This window comes from Convolutriloba macropyga, chromosome 4, assembly GCF_964194025.1.
Source record: "Convolutriloba macropyga chromosome 4, txConMacr16.3, whole genome shotgun sequence".
NCBI classification, from domain to species: domain Eukaryota; kingdom Metazoa; phylum Xenacoelomorpha; order Acoela; family Convolutidae; genus Convolutriloba; species Convolutriloba macropyga.
The window spans coordinates 66,032,539-66,047,760 of record NC_134471.1 but is presented as its reverse complement, the minus strand read 5'-3'; the positions used below and the strand labels follow the sequence as shown (position 1 = coordinate 66,047,760).

General features: G+C 34.0%; 2 protein-coding genes across 2 annotated transcripts in view; one reads left to right on the top strand and one right to left on the bottom strand.

Annotated features, from left to right (window-relative positions):
• LOC142337836 (uncharacterized) overlaps positions 1 to 7,894 on the top strand; it is a 66,145-nt gene extending 58,251 nt beyond the window's left edge. The window contains exons 4-6 of the mRNA XM_075387377.1: positions 2,787 to 2,985; positions 6,275 to 6,483; positions 7,562 to 7,894. Coding sequence (XP_075243492.1) covers positions 2,787 to 2,985; positions 6,275 to 6,483; positions 7,562 to 7,667 — 514 coding nt within the window. The 3' untranslated portion in view covers positions 7,668 to 7,894. The remainder of the gene's footprint in view (positions 1 to 2,786; positions 2,986 to 6,274; positions 6,484 to 7,561) is intronic.
• Positions 1 to 15,222, bottom strand: part of LOC142338137 (uncharacterized) — a 244,331-nt gene that overhangs the window by 85,688 nt on the left and 143,421 nt on the right. The window contains exons 22-23 of the mRNA XM_075387771.1: positions 11,482 to 11,655; positions 10,692 to 10,865 (exon numbers count right to left, since the gene is read on the bottom strand). Coding sequence (XP_075243886.1) covers positions 10,692 to 10,865; positions 11,482 to 11,655 — 348 coding nt within the window. The remainder of the gene's footprint in view (positions 1 to 10,691; positions 10,866 to 11,481; positions 11,656 to 15,222) is intronic.

Sequence of the window (15,222 nt, the reverse complement as noted above, 5' to 3'; positions counted from 1 at the left end):
TTCTGTTCTTTAATTAACATAAAATAAAACTTTTTAAAATAAAAAAAGAAAAAACGACTTATTACACTCCAAATTGTTTTTGGATTGTAACAGTCCAAAAATGGACAAAACTCAATCATCTTTTTTATGTCAATCGATTAAGAACACTCACTTTTTTAGAATGTTATAGATATAGATAATTTTTGAGTTAGATATCGAAAATAAATGTTGCGTTTTTGATGATCTTAGAGTAAAGTTATCAAGAAACGGCAAAAAATTTATTCCAGACGACTCTCAAGGGAATTCGGAGTCTGATTAGCTCCGTTTGTAGTTTACAAAGATTGTGTTAGTTGTTTTTTGGGTGTGCACTTCCGGCAAATTTAATTAAAGTGAATTAAATTAGTTTATTTCGGGCAATTTTTGACGAAAAAAGCTGAATTATGAATTGTTTAGCCAAACTTTTAGCAGAAAAATTGAATCAAAATAATCAACAGTAGATTTTTGTCTTTAAAATAAAAATCAAGAAAACTATTGTTAACAATGTTTACATATTTTAGCAAAATTGACAAAACTTTAGGCAAAAATTCCAGAAAAGGTGAACAAAAATAAGGCAAATTGATCTAATACTCACAAAAATTCGAACGACAATAACTCGCTCTAGAAAACGAAATTCAAAAAAGGTAATTAATTTTATATTCTGCGCTAATGATACCACTCACGATTCTCTACAATGAATATATTGATCGGTCAAAATTGACTGAACAAAAAAAACCCGTTTGACTACATAGTTCCTCCTCCCTCAAGAGGGGTTGGAACAATCTTGTAAATTGTTTTTATTATGAGGAGTACATGTTGTCAACCATTTGAGGATTGTTACTCCCTAAGTTCTCACAACGATACAAGAATTTATCCAGTTCTAAGGCACTAAATATAGCCAGCAGATTGCCTGCAGAATAGCTGCCAACAAAAGAAAAAACAGATTGAAGGTTACACACATGAGTTTAAAAAATAGTGGCTCCAAAATGTTCAGATGCGGCTGTTCATCTCAGAAAATTTTTACGGCTGCAAAAAGTTCCGACAACTTAGGGGTTCGAATCAACAATCTCTGTATGTCAGTCATTTCCTTTAACCACTAAGCGATACTCCTATTGGTAAATACCTTTAGGTAGTTATGCTAACCAATCCTGAGTGTTGTATTATGTTAATTAAAACCAACTACAAATGTAAAAATTCAAAAACATTCCAAGTAAAATGTTTAAACACCCTTAATATATTTTGCACTACTACAGATTTCAAAAGCAGAGCAAAAAAAGTAAGTTACGCCAAAAACTCATCGTGGGTTTTCGCAAGATACAATGAGGCTCCAAAAACTAGAAAAAAAGGGTTATAAATACAAAAAGAGTAACAAAAAGGAGTCATAATTTTGTAAACGGAAAGAATGGAAGATTGGAAAAATTAAGTATTAAAATAGTCACCATTCGTTGTTTACCACCGGATATTCAACATTTCACATAACTGTCCTTTTGTTAAAATAGAAAAGTGAAGAATTTGATTCAAAACCTTAAAATTTTTTGTAAGAAATCAAATTGTTGTTAACAACGCAGTTATGAAAAAGTTCATTACCATTTTCGGCGCTGGACCAACACATTTCAAGAGTGAAAACTGAAATCAATTTGTGTCTCAAGAAAAATTCAAATTTCTTTATGTGCAGTTTTCCTTCATTATGATAATATTGAGGTCATAGATTTCGCCCAGGCTAAACTTATCCTCTATAGTCTGAAACGTACTTATTTCTCAAAATTATGTCTGAGCAGCATAATTTCATACTTTTGTAGCTTATAAATGGTAGTTACTATATTAGTATACACACTATTTACTTGCCTCAACGTTTGTAGGCAATTACCAAAAAAGCCCAATTAGCTTAGCGGTTGCGACTTGTTACGCAAATTAAATGTCTTAAGTACCCATGTTGTAAGTAACAAGTACCCACGCAGAATTTCGAATCGCATATAAAGTAAATCATGTTGGCGGGAGTTAAGCTGAACATATCAAGACTGGTGAATGTAAATTGTGATATGAACAGCGTACTGGCCCTCCTACTTTAATACGAGAATACGAACCAACGAACGCTAAAAAAAAATTGACGAAAACAAGTCAAAATCGAATAAAATTATGTACAATTTTTTTAAAGAAAAAATCTCAGGTAAGGGAATGAAGCACTCATTTCATGAAATTTCAAACAGACGTCGCCAAATGAAATGACAACAGTATATTTCACTGAAAGATCCCAAAATAGTGACCTCATTGACAAAAGCCAGAAATTAAACAACAAAAATTCAGAAAATTGAGCTGATTTTTCACGTGGAACCAAACATTAGACTCTCAAAAATGCAGTAACATGTATTCCAGATGATAAGCGTCTGGAAAAAGAATAATGCAGCGGAAAACGAACAATGCAAACGAAAGGCAAATATAATCAAAAGAAATTAAGCCAAATGCTCAAAAGAATATCAAAAAAATTATGTATAACCATCATTCTTTCAAAAACCAATTTTGAAAGTCAAATGGTCATTCATTCGATGCAGCGTATGATCAAAAAAGTTCTGTCACTAAGAATAGTTTCGTTCACACCGCAATTTCAATCGCGTTCGCTCTTACGCCAAAAGCTGCCTGTATAAAGCATACTTCCGGTAAAAACCTCAAGCAAGCCAACTTTTTTCTACGCGTCGAAAAAAACCAAGATCACCGCAGTGTAACTACGCTCAACTTGTGGCTTCGAATCTATCACAAATTAAATTATATTCCAGGAATGGGGATGTGTTGTTGACGATAGAAGAGGTAGAAGAGGGTGAACTGATCGGAGCGATTGGAAGGGAAATCACCCCGGGAACCTTTGAGGAATTGAGCGTGGGCGAATTAACAGAGGAGAGAAACTTTGTAACTGTAAAGAGCAACTTGATCGAGCCGTTTGCAATGGAACATGAAAGTTCAAAAACAAGCGCTGTGGTATGTAGCAAATAATCATTTTTTAAATAGCCAAGAAGCGATAGCGGCTGTTATTGGTGACATCGGGGTTTCTTTTACAATCTAAGAATTGAATTGCGCTGGTGCTCTGTCTTTTTACAATTCAAAGAGTTTGAATTGTATTGGAGCGCTGACTCCTACGACTCGAAAAGGAGTATTGGTTTTCTTAAGATTCTTTTTTACCGGAAGTACTATTTGTTAAGGCGGCGTTTTGACCCAATAGTGAAAGTGAGTATAATTGCCGTGTGAGCAAATGTTTTCTGAGCAAGAGAAATTTTTTGTTCATGCGCTGCGTTCAGTGAATGACTTTTAGACTTTGAAAAGAGTTTGAGAGATTGGCGCATATAGGTGACAGTTTTTAGCCGTGTTTTCATCCATTTGCCCGATTCTTTTATAGTAACTTGGTTTTTTGTAGAAGTAAATTTTGACCGATGCCAAATGAATGTGAAAGCAATCGATATCGATACCACAATGTTTCTGACAGCTCAATAATGCGTTTCAAGTGCAAAGTTCGACAAGTTTTCTAAATTATTTTTTCAATTTTTGGTTTTTTTTCATTAATTTTTTCATTTTTGGCTTTAGAACTTACTTTTTTAAAAGCCAAAATAGTAATTATGTCAGGGGTTTCTTGATAATTTATCAATTAGATGCCTCCTTTTGACGTGAGGTGTTTTGTTTTTTTTTAAATTGTACTTATACTAATCCGATTTTGGCGGTTTTTGTCGAAATTGTCTAAGTTTTTTGTTTGTACATTGATTTTATTTACCATAAAGAGCTCTGATGGCTTAACATCGCTGTTTTTTGATTTCGTTTTGTTGCTAGTTTTAGGCGATATTTTTATAAAATTCAGTTAAACTGTAAACCATATTCTCAGTATTTTTTTTCAAAAAAACTTTAGTTTTTCCCAACTGAGCTTTTATTGCTTCTTACTGAAAAATGTAGATAGATATGCAATTTTCTTAAACCTCAATTGCTTAAAAACAAAAATCGATGTTCTTTGCCTCAATTTTTTTACCCATTTTGATTGTTAATTAGGGTTTCAAATTTAGTTTTTTGATTTTTCAGAAATTGCGAATTGGTTTTTTTAAATATTTTTCACTATTTTTTTATTCTCCACATTCAAGAATGTTTCTTTCTAACATTCTCGTAAGATTGACATTTTTTTTCGCCCTGCCTTGATTGAACTGAAAGATATGATTTGAACTAATAGTTTTTTGTCTTTTTGCTTTCAATTTTTAAGACTTTTTTGCATTTGAAACATATGGCACTGAGTTTTTGCTAGCTTCTTTTCTTACAAATTTTGAACAACTCTTTCTCTGCAATTAGTCTTAGGGTTTTTTTTGGTAACGTATAATTTTTGGTTTTGAATACTGTTCTGTCACTCTAGTCTTTTTCATGATTAATTTCGATTTAAAAAATTTTTTTGTCATCGTTTAGTTTCATCGCGATAATAATTTACTGAATAGTTGTTGGAGGTAATGGATTGGTTATCAGTATTTTGATAACACGAGTTATAGCAACTTTTAATAATTTTTTTAAAATTATTTTTGAAAACTATTTTTTTGTACCAAATTCATTGGTCTTTATGAGACAATGAAACTAATCTAGATTTAAAAAAGAGATAGTGGATAATCTCTGGAGAAAATGAAATGGTTCAGAACATGCTAATATCACGAAATTTAGCAAGATTTTGTTAAAATTGCAATTGTTTTTGATTTTGGTTAACTTTTTTGTCATTTTCTGAGTTTAACGATGTTTACTGGCCAACGAAACTTTTTTAGTTTTTGCAGTTGGGTTACTTGGCAGAACTCCAAAGACCACGAAAATGTTTTGAACTTTTTATTTCCGCGAAATTTAGAAATTGTCTAAAAAATTTGCGCGTGTCAGTTTTTTTTTGAAGCAATTGTCATATTACTGGAGTTTATCTACCTTTATTGGATAATAAATCTTTTTCTAGTCTTGTCAGCGAGTTTTGAGTTTTTTGAATTGTATAAAATTTGGCATATAGGGTAAAATCTTCAAGATTTTTAGCAAAGTTTATTTTTTTGTTTAGCTTTTTTGATTATTTTAATTTCTCAACTATTGAGATTATCTTTTTTGCTGGGATTGTTCAATTGATCTGCTGGTCAGGTACATTAGTTTTCAGTTTTTTTTTCATTTTATTTGTATTGTGTTTCATGAATTGTCCTGCTATGTTTTTCATTTACTCGACCATCGAACTTTTCAATTTCAGTGAATTCTAACTGCTTTGCCGTTAAAATTTGAGTGCGTGACGTGACTTTTTGTTCTGATTTTAGGTCATTTTTTTGACTTAGCTCACTCAAAAAATTGACTTCTGAATTCACTTAATGAGATTCATATTTTATGAACATTTACTAGTTAAAGATCAAGAGTGTGCATCTAAGTAGTGCCAAACGTATATGCCCTAATACTTGAGTGCCAAGGTCTTGAATTTTTGATTTCTAAGTCTAATTTTAAAAAAGTTCTGTCAGGGCTTTTTTTCCTTATAGAGCGCTTGTGTCTGATAAAAATGACCGTCCGAATCTAACCCAAAAAGTCTAGTGGTCTATTAAGGGACTGGTGTTAAATCTGTATATCTTATTTCTTTAGTTGTTTCAATTCCTTGGAAGGCCACAAATGCCTATTGCGTCGCGGCTATTTTCCGGCAATCTGCCGGCTATGTTTAATCTTTCTGGTATTTAACCCAATTCGAGTTAGATCAATAAAAGTTTACTTAAAGACCATTGCCGTGTTTAAAATAGTCAAGACTTTTAATGACATATTCATACCGCTAACGATTTGTTACACTTTTAACATTGAGCCTTTGCACTCACTATTTTCTGCGTTGACGGTTTTCTAACAAATATTGTTATCATATCTATTTTTTGAGTTAAAATTTGAATTAATAATTATCTGGTTCACATTAGCTCAGTCCCATACTCGTTGACCAGACACCCATATGGAAATCCCCTCTTGTTGGGGCCATATACCATTGAAATCGAATCTCCCACCTCTTTATATTACCTCGAGCACCGTTTTCCGCTGTACAAGGCTTTTAAGGAGTGGTATCAAGGAAGATCTGCGTCAATATTTGCTGAAATTTTCTGGTTTTGCTATAAGAACTATTATATTTACTATATGATAAAATCAGTTTCTATATTACCATCACATCATTCTAAATAAAATAAATTGACGGCTAACTCAATCTTGCAAAACGCATTTGAAAGATAAAAAGATTAGCAATAAATTTATCGATTGCTTGCCGCTTCAGGTGAAAAGTTTCTACGAACAAAGCTGTGACGAAATTAGTAGCTTGACAACTGTTGATTCTGACTTTGTGGAGGATTGTCTGTTGGCAAATAGCGTCAACCAGAGCAGGAGTGGGGGTATCTGGACTAGTATGGAAGAATGCGGACTAAAGGGTCCGAGTGAATGTAGTGAACGAACAAGTATTGCGTGTTCGTGGTCTGATGGATCGAGGCAAATTGTTCATTTTCAGTTAAATATTAAAATTTAAAAGATTGAGAAAAAAGTGGGTTGCATGTTTTAAAGAAAATAGTGTTTACCAGGTTTTAACCTCGACTTATGAAAAGACCATCTGCCAAAGTTTTCAAGCTCGACCTTTACTTAAAATAATTTTTTAACGTTTTTCTTTAGCCCTGATAATTTTTTACACTGGACTTTTGCTTTATGCAAAGTTTCATGCTCAATTTTTCCTGGTCTCCAATTTCTAAATAAAGAACATTGAGTGCAGATTCTCTCAAATCATCAGTCGAAGAGAACTTTTTATTTGCACTTGAATGATCTGATGTTCTTCACTAATCAATCAAAAATCTGCATCTTCTTTTCACAAAAAAAACGATGCTTCATAACTATTTTTTGAAAGAAAAATGCCGTATCTTCATTATTGCTAAGAGCAAGAAGACAACTACATTTAAGTTACCTTGTCTCTTTCAAAAAATCATTATGGCATTCTAGTCCAACAGCGAACTGATTCATCATAAGAATTCAACAAAATTCTAAAGACTATTAGCAATTTTTTAACTGTCTTTTAGCTGGATTGCCATAGTGAAGTGTTGTTTAGTCTCGCGACATTTCTCCTTCAGTTTGGAAGCAACAGCTGTCCAGAATTCCAAAATAGAGCTCTTGTAAAAAATGCTTTTGACCAGCCCATAAGGAATGACTCCCAACGGAAAAATAGTAGACCAGAGCTTGAGTTTTAAAATGCCAAATCCCAGCTGACAAAAAGACCCCAAATACTCATAAAGACAATTGATACACACTTGAAAAGACTCTAGTAGCAAGATTGACTATGTACTTTTAGTCACTAGCTCCAACTAATTTTTTAGTATGAATATTTTCATATGTTCAGGTCCAAGCCCAGGTACTGTTAACATTGATGAACAACGTCGTTCACTTAAAGTTGTTCATTTCACACTTTTGCGCATTTTAGAAAATAAACTCGCGTTCAAATATCCATATTTACGTGTGTAATTTACAAAAATATGGTGTAAAAAATTTCTTCAGAATAAGGAAAAAGAACAATTTGTTATAACAGCTACATTGAAGACTCTGACTTTTCCGTGGAATCATCTCTTGGAATTTATGAACAAATTCCGCTCTCGTCAGGAGACTTGTTGGATCATATCCCGGTAATACCTTAGTTTTTGAAGACAAAACGGGATAAAGGCCGAGTGATAATAATTTTCTTAAAAATTTATATTTCGGTAATTTCCATAAAAGTGCTTAACTATGGTTCTTGAATTTCTTTGATTTTGTAAAATTATATAAACGTATTTCTGAAATGCAAAGTCATTGCTTTATTAGTTGAGATAGTTAGTTTGGATATAAACTGTTCAATTACCATATCTAGTTAATTATATCTACGTTGTATTGATTATTGAATTAACGATAGTAAAAAAAGATTTAGCACAATATTCTTCAAAACAAAACACTCACAATTTTGGTTTGATTTATCAGATGTAAACTGGGTCGAGAAATTGTCTGAAAATTATGTAAGAAATCCGCTGAAATCCGCTGCATTTTCAAAAAACTCAGCTCAAAACACCTGAAATGCTAATGCTCTGTAAAATGTTCTGAAATGCGCTGAACCTTTGTACGAAATGCGCAAAAATTCGCTGATTTTTTCAAAAAATTTCAGCTCATTGTCAGTAAAAGTATGTTAGAAGTGCACTGAAAATTCAGCGCATTTTTGACTTCATTTCAGCGCGTTATTTTCAAAAATAATAATCAGTAATAAAAAGAAAAATTAAGCAGTAAGATTTCAGGGCAAAAACCATACATAAAATGCGTTGACATCCGCTGAAACTGTGTACGAATTGCACTGAAAAACGCAGAACTTTTAAAACAGGTGCAATTTTGTAAGGAAGGCGACGAAGAAGGTGTTAAAAATATGTGTGAAATTTACTTGCGCTTAAATATTTAAATGCGCTTAAATTATGCAAGAAATGCGTCAAAATCCGCTGAAATGTTAATAGTTCAACGCACTTTTAAAATTTCAGCACATTTCAGCGCATTCTTCGCATTTCTTACATAATCTCAACAAGTTCAGCTCATTTCTAGAAAAAAAAAAACAAAAAACAGGCCGAAATGGCGCTGACATCTCGAGCCGGGAGGAATATCGATCATAGACTCCCCTACTCTATTTTGAGGCAGAATTTTTGCTATTTTCTTTATTTTCAACATCGGTGACTCCTTCAATGCTCTGCTATATTTTCCCGGTAAATCAATTACATTAAAAACAATTATCAAAAGCAGGACAAAATCAACAAAGGAAAAATAGAACGCAGAAATCAATATAAACACACTTTTTTTGCCATAAATATAGTCGGTCCTTCAATCTGTTGAAGTATTCGAACGGTAGAAAAGCTCCAAAATATGCAATTATTGCCATTGAGCATCAGTTTCCCGGTAGTTGGTGGCAGAGTAAATCAGCGCTGAATCAGTACAGAGACATTCTGTATTTTAGGATGGACAGTTCTCTGTTCATGACCAAATTTACACAGACTAGTCTTGATTTTTGAGTAAAATTTACTGCATGAAAAATAATATGCTCAGCGTAACTCCCGCCAAAAAGTTTTGCTTTATATGTGATTCGAACTTCCGCGTGGGTATTTGGACCTTTAGTTTGCATAGCAAGTCGTAACCACTAAACTAAATGGACTTTGTTGTAATTGCCTACAAACTAGCTTATATAAAAATAGTGTGTGTACTTCTATAGTAATTACCAGTTATGAGCTACAAAAGTATAAGATTACTCTGCTCAGACTTAATTTTGGGGTATCAGTATTTTTTAGACTGCACTGGATAAGTTTAGCCTGGGCTAACTCCATGACCTCAATATAATCGTAATGAAGAAGAACTGCACATAAAGAAACTTAAAATATGTGCTGGCTCAGCGCTGAAATGCTCTGAGACTCAAGTCCGGGTTGGCCATCTTAGCGTCAACGCTTTTTATCTTAAGCTTCATTTAATCCTTTTTTATAAATCATAATTTAAATGAACCGTGAAATATAAAATATATCTGGTGGCTTTTGAAACGTTTACTTAATTCAACTCTATGAGACATGTTAAAAATTTAAACGTATTAGGAAAAAAAGCACCAACAAAATAAGAAGAAACACTAAGATAGTAAGTAATTTTGTTGATCAGATGCAAAGTTAATGCATTTGCTACTTCAAAAACTGGGTTCACGAGGCACGATTGTTTACCAGGATTTCATATGTGATTTACTACCCTAGTAGAGACCAGACTCTGCAAGAATCTTGTGATATCGCAAAAAATTATCAATTTTTCACACAAGTTCTGTGGGGTCTTCAAAGATTGTTATTATTAGCCGCGTCCTCAATTCCAGGCGGCTATTATAGCGCTCCTCAATTTTGTTTTTACTTCGTCTAACAGATTTCAGTTTCATCTTACCCTGACTTCTTGACTTTTTAAATGACTTACCTCACTAAAAAAAATGTGAGGTAAGTCATTTAAAAGTCTTACCCTGACTTCTTGACTTTTTAAATGACTTACCTCAATAAAAAATGTCTTCTGAACTCACTTATGGAACTTAAAATTTATGAACATTTACTTGTTAAAGGTCAATAGTGTGCATCTAAGTAGTGCCAAACATATATGCCCTAATTCTTGATTATTAGAGTCTTGAGTTTTTGATTTTGAATATTAATTTTGGGATCTTCTCCGTTTGTGCCCCCAGTACGTTATGCGCCCCCCAGTTACAGAGCACGTGCCATTACACAGAAAGTCATTATGTAAAAAAATATTGCACGTGCATCTGAGGGGTGCAAATAATATGCGCCCAATAAGCTGAGGGGGCACAAACGGAAGAGATCCTAATTTTGAAAAGCCCTATTAGGGCTTTCTCCTTATAGAGCTTATGTTTCTCATAAAAATGACAGTCCAAAGCTAACCCAAAAAGTCTAGTGGTCTATTAAAGGACTGGTGGTCGATCTGTCTATCTAATCTCTTTAGTTGTTTCAATTCATGGAAGGCCCTAAGCGTCTATCGCGGCTATTTTCCGGCAATCTGCCGGCTATGTTTGATTATCGACTGGGATAATAATTTTGGTATAAACTATGACATTGAGAAAATCGTAAAATTTTTCCAGAAAATTTTAGTGAGAAATTTATAACCAGTTACTATTATCTTTGATAACTTACATTGACCATGGTCTGAGCGTCTGCTAGTACATTTGCACTGTTGAGTAACAATCTGACTAGAGATTCGTGACCAGATTGGGATGCCAGATGGAGTGGGGTGAGACCATACTCTGGGGCGTTGTCTGATTCCACATCTGCGCCCTCGGGGGCACCACTTGCAAGATTGCCCGGAACCTGGATGAGAATTAGTAATGGCAAAAACTAAAATTTAGTTTTCTAAGTTTTTTGAATTAATTAGGTTAAATTGAAGGATTTTAGTTCTTATATAGCTTGTCGGCGATATTAGTAATATTAATAGAATGATTTTGACGAATATTCTCTGCACGCAAAAATTGTTGAGTTTTCAAATATTTGAGCCCAAATAGCTTCACTTTATATATTTTGTTCTTTTCACGATAATCTCAGCTTTTTTCGCCAATTTTTATCTAATTTAAGAAAAATGACGCAACTTGCACATTAGTGCGCTTTGAGCGATACATTTTAATCAGAGCAATTTGCTAAAACGTTGAGACATATCGGCTGTTTTTAACTAAAAAAAGAAATTGTGGACATTTTCAATTCTTTTTACAAAAAAAAAAAACATTTTTCAGTTGTTTCCTTTTTTTTTGGAGAGATATCCAGTCCTCGGAAAAAGAGTCAGCGGTAATAACTGATCAAAAAAGTGTCAAAATATATTTGTGAATGCGGTAAAAGTATTTTTTTTTTGAAAAAATTGTTCGTCCCAACTCTCTCCACAAATCGTACATGATATTCTATTGGTTCCTCGGCTCACATCGTGTTTAATACTCACATGATGAAGTATCTCCTGTGCAAACTGGGTCTGTCCGTGAATAGATGCCACGTGCAGTGCATTTAGCCCAGTCTTTGCACTTGTATGAGCCAGATTCAACCCAAAGTCCCGGAAAACAGCCAGTTCCCCAATGTGTCCAAATTTGGCCGCCAGGTGTATGGCTGTATTTCCCTCCTGCAAATGGAAAAGTTTAAGTTGGGTTTAACATTTCTTACATAACGAAATATAATGAATATTCGAATAAAAAAAGAAATGAGTAGTAGTAGAAATAGTAGTATAGTAGAAGTTCTGGTTTTCCACCTCTTCTGGACACAAAGGTGGGCTGATCAGTTTAATTGTTACTTTTGAGCATATTCCACAACGTCCATTCAAAAAAATGGAATATCCTAATACCTTCAGCTTTATCCGAGCAAAAACTGAAGAAATTGTTAGGCAATTGTACGCAATGTAATAACTTCAACTCTAACAGAGCATTTGGTCGACCATAACTGCGTACCTATGCTCTAACCGAACACTTTGTTATTTTCTTCTGCTGAAGCCGAGCAAAACCACAACAAATGGTTGGAGAAATTATGCTTAAAAATATAAAAACGAGCTCACTATTACCTGTACCATATTTTCTGTTTTCTGATAGTGTTTTGGAAATCAGATGCTAACTCTCTGATGTCCGTGGCTTTTGAATGTACTCCATCAGCAGAAACATGCCTGAATCTGAAATTCTTGCGTTTCGCAAATGGAACCCTGTGATCCCGTGCCACATCATGGTAACAGTCATTTAATTTTAAGATGGCTGCTGATTTATCGCCTCTGCTTATGAGGGCCACGATTCTCACATTGAAGGTTGAAGTTGTGAATTTTCAATTTTTCAATTAAGAAATACATTTCTCCAGTTGTTTCTATTGGTCCCATGAGACGGCGATCGTTTTTGTCAAATAAAATGTGGGTGCGGGCCATATCAGTTAGGATCTTAATATTGTATGTTTTAAAATTGTCAAAAATCTTATCACTGCATGGAGTCAAGGTAAATCCTCGTGGGCACGACATAGTCAGGGATTTGTCAATGAAAACTCCAAACACTAGCAATAACCCAGAATAAATGTTTCATAATTTTTCTTGTTATCTGGTGGAGCAATTATTTTCTTTACAAACCTTCTAGTTCAACAAGGAAGCACCCTCTTCTCCAGAGCTTTTTCTTTATATCGTTTTGTCGACTCGAACTTTTCTGCTTACTTTCCATTTTCCGTCTGAAGAGTAGTTTCAGTAAGAACTTGAAAAAGAGCCTTGAGCTCCTTGCAAGAGAACTCATGTGTATATTACGTGATCTGTTGCGTAGGTAAGACGGCATTGAATTCCATTTCCGCGGACCGTGATCTGAAGATGACCTATTTTCATAAGAATTTCGAAAACTTTAAAGCTTTAGTTTCCACTGGTTTTCTGATCGTTCACTGCTATTTTTCTCTTGAATAAATATCAGGTCTTTTAGATAATTTGGTATATCAAGATCATTTTTATAAACAAAGGTTAAGATTTTAAAATCAGTTCTTCGAGCCATAGTTAGTCAATGCAGATTATATCTATATTCTCTGCACTGTTCTTGTTTCCGTAGTTTCCGTAGATTGAACATGAAACGACAAGAAGCGTGTTGTACTCATTGCAGCATTTATATGCTTGACCTTTTTGCACCGCCCAACAAAAAGAATTGCAGTAATCCAAACGTGGCAAGATAAAATTTTGCACTGCAATAATTTGAGACTCAAGTGAGAGATATTGTTTTACTCTGTGCAATTTTCTTAGTTCGTAGTAGTGATCTTTTTGGTTTGCACATAAAATTTAAGCACTCAATGACTGTCACTCCAAGGGTTATCAGTTTTTTTGTCAATTTCTCTTTGCTGTCATTAAGTTCCAAACTGCCAATGTTTTATCGTTTTTTCCTAGTAGAAAACGAGAGCAATTCAGTCTTATCTTTCTTTAGTTTTAAAGCATGGGAGTTTTAAAGCAGTGCAAGCCTCAAAGACTTTGTGTAATCTCCTTTTCAGATCTTCCACTGCAGTTTTCTCTTGATTTATTCTCTCGTTTGCATAAAAGACTGTATCGTTTCTGTACATTTGATATCTCAGATCTGCTTTTCCGAGGAGGTCGCCAATCGGAGTAATGTACATTGAGAAAACTAGAGGAACAAAATTATAGCCTCGGGGAACTCCATGACTAACATCAGAAACAGAGCACAAAATTTTTTAGCTTGTGCTTGCTGTTTTCGATTGGAAGTCCACTCGATAGGACATAATCCACTCTTTACATGTACCAGTTATAAAGAATCGTTTTCAAGAAAACAATTTCAAAATCAAGAGCGTCAAAAGCCTTTGTTACGTCTAGGGCTTATACCAAGACTGCGTTTCCCCTAGAACCTTTTTAAATTCAGAGCAAAAATAATTTGTAGTTTTCAAAAGGCAGCTTTCTGTTGAAAGTAATTTTCTGTGAGCGGACTGTTGATGGTCAAGTGTTTTTTCAGCTGCTCCAACACAAATTTAGAAAAAAAGAAGAGTTTGCAATGTGTCGATAGTTGTTTTGGTATTCAGAGTCTAGTAAGATTTTTTCTTTTTTGGCGTGATGATGCATCTTTTGAACAATTCCAGGAAATAGCTTTGATGGAGGCTTTTGTTTATGAGAGTTAGAAAGTAGGCCGTCCATGAATTATTAAGTGCTTTGCAGAGATTTCCTGGTTTTGATTTTTAATAGCATAAAGTATTAGACGTCTACTTAAGGAATTGATTTAGGTAATTAGCGGCAATAGAGTGAAAGCTGTCCAGCAGTCTGCGATTGCTTGAGTTGAATTCTTCTGTTGGAAATAGAGTCCCATGCGTGATCACACTTTTGTTCTCTATGGAAATTCGAGTCTCGTTTATCTTGTTTACAAAAAAGATCTTGAAGTTCTCGGCTGTTTCTTTGTACCCCAACCCGACGGAAGCGTTTCCAGTAACCTGAATCCGAGTAACTGAATGAAACAATTGAAGTTTTTAGTCAAGTCTAGATTTTTATTAATGGTCATTTCAAAGAACGCTGTTTTCTTTTGTCGAAAAACCATTTTGCATTTCTGAATTGACTCTGTTTTTATACGTTTTTAGTTGAAATGAGAGGATAAAGCATAGGTTATTTTCAAATAAAAATGAAATGAGTGGAATGCTGCCTACACAGGAAAACGGGTGGAAAATTCTTCTCCATTTTGAACTCACGTAGCTCGAAATACGTTAAAAAATTGCACCCAAATTCCTCCGCATTCCACATATCCCACGTATCCTTCACACGGACCAAAGTACACTCATTCCGTTCATTTGTTTTAAGTACATTACCTTTACATTCCACTGAACTCATTCACTAAGATCATCATTAATTTCATAATTTAAAAGAAAAATATCACGTTTGTATTTAGAGGATTTGTTTTTCAATAGTTGCAAAAAAATGATAGCTATTATCTTTTTTTAAAAATATTTTGATCGCAGGTCATCTGTTTCAAATAAAATACATGCAGAGCGATTGTTCGTAATCTTCTGTATTATGAAGTTTTTCAAAACGTTTCTTAAGGCCCGAAAATTTAAAACTTCGTTTCATTAGTACACAGCCTTGTCATATAATCATGATCACGGAGAGGCTCTGAGATGTATTTACGTTTTTCCGGGACTTCAATTCGTTAATGGAAAAAATTTTAAAAAAGATAACTTTGTTAGTTGGAGGAAGGCCACTGGA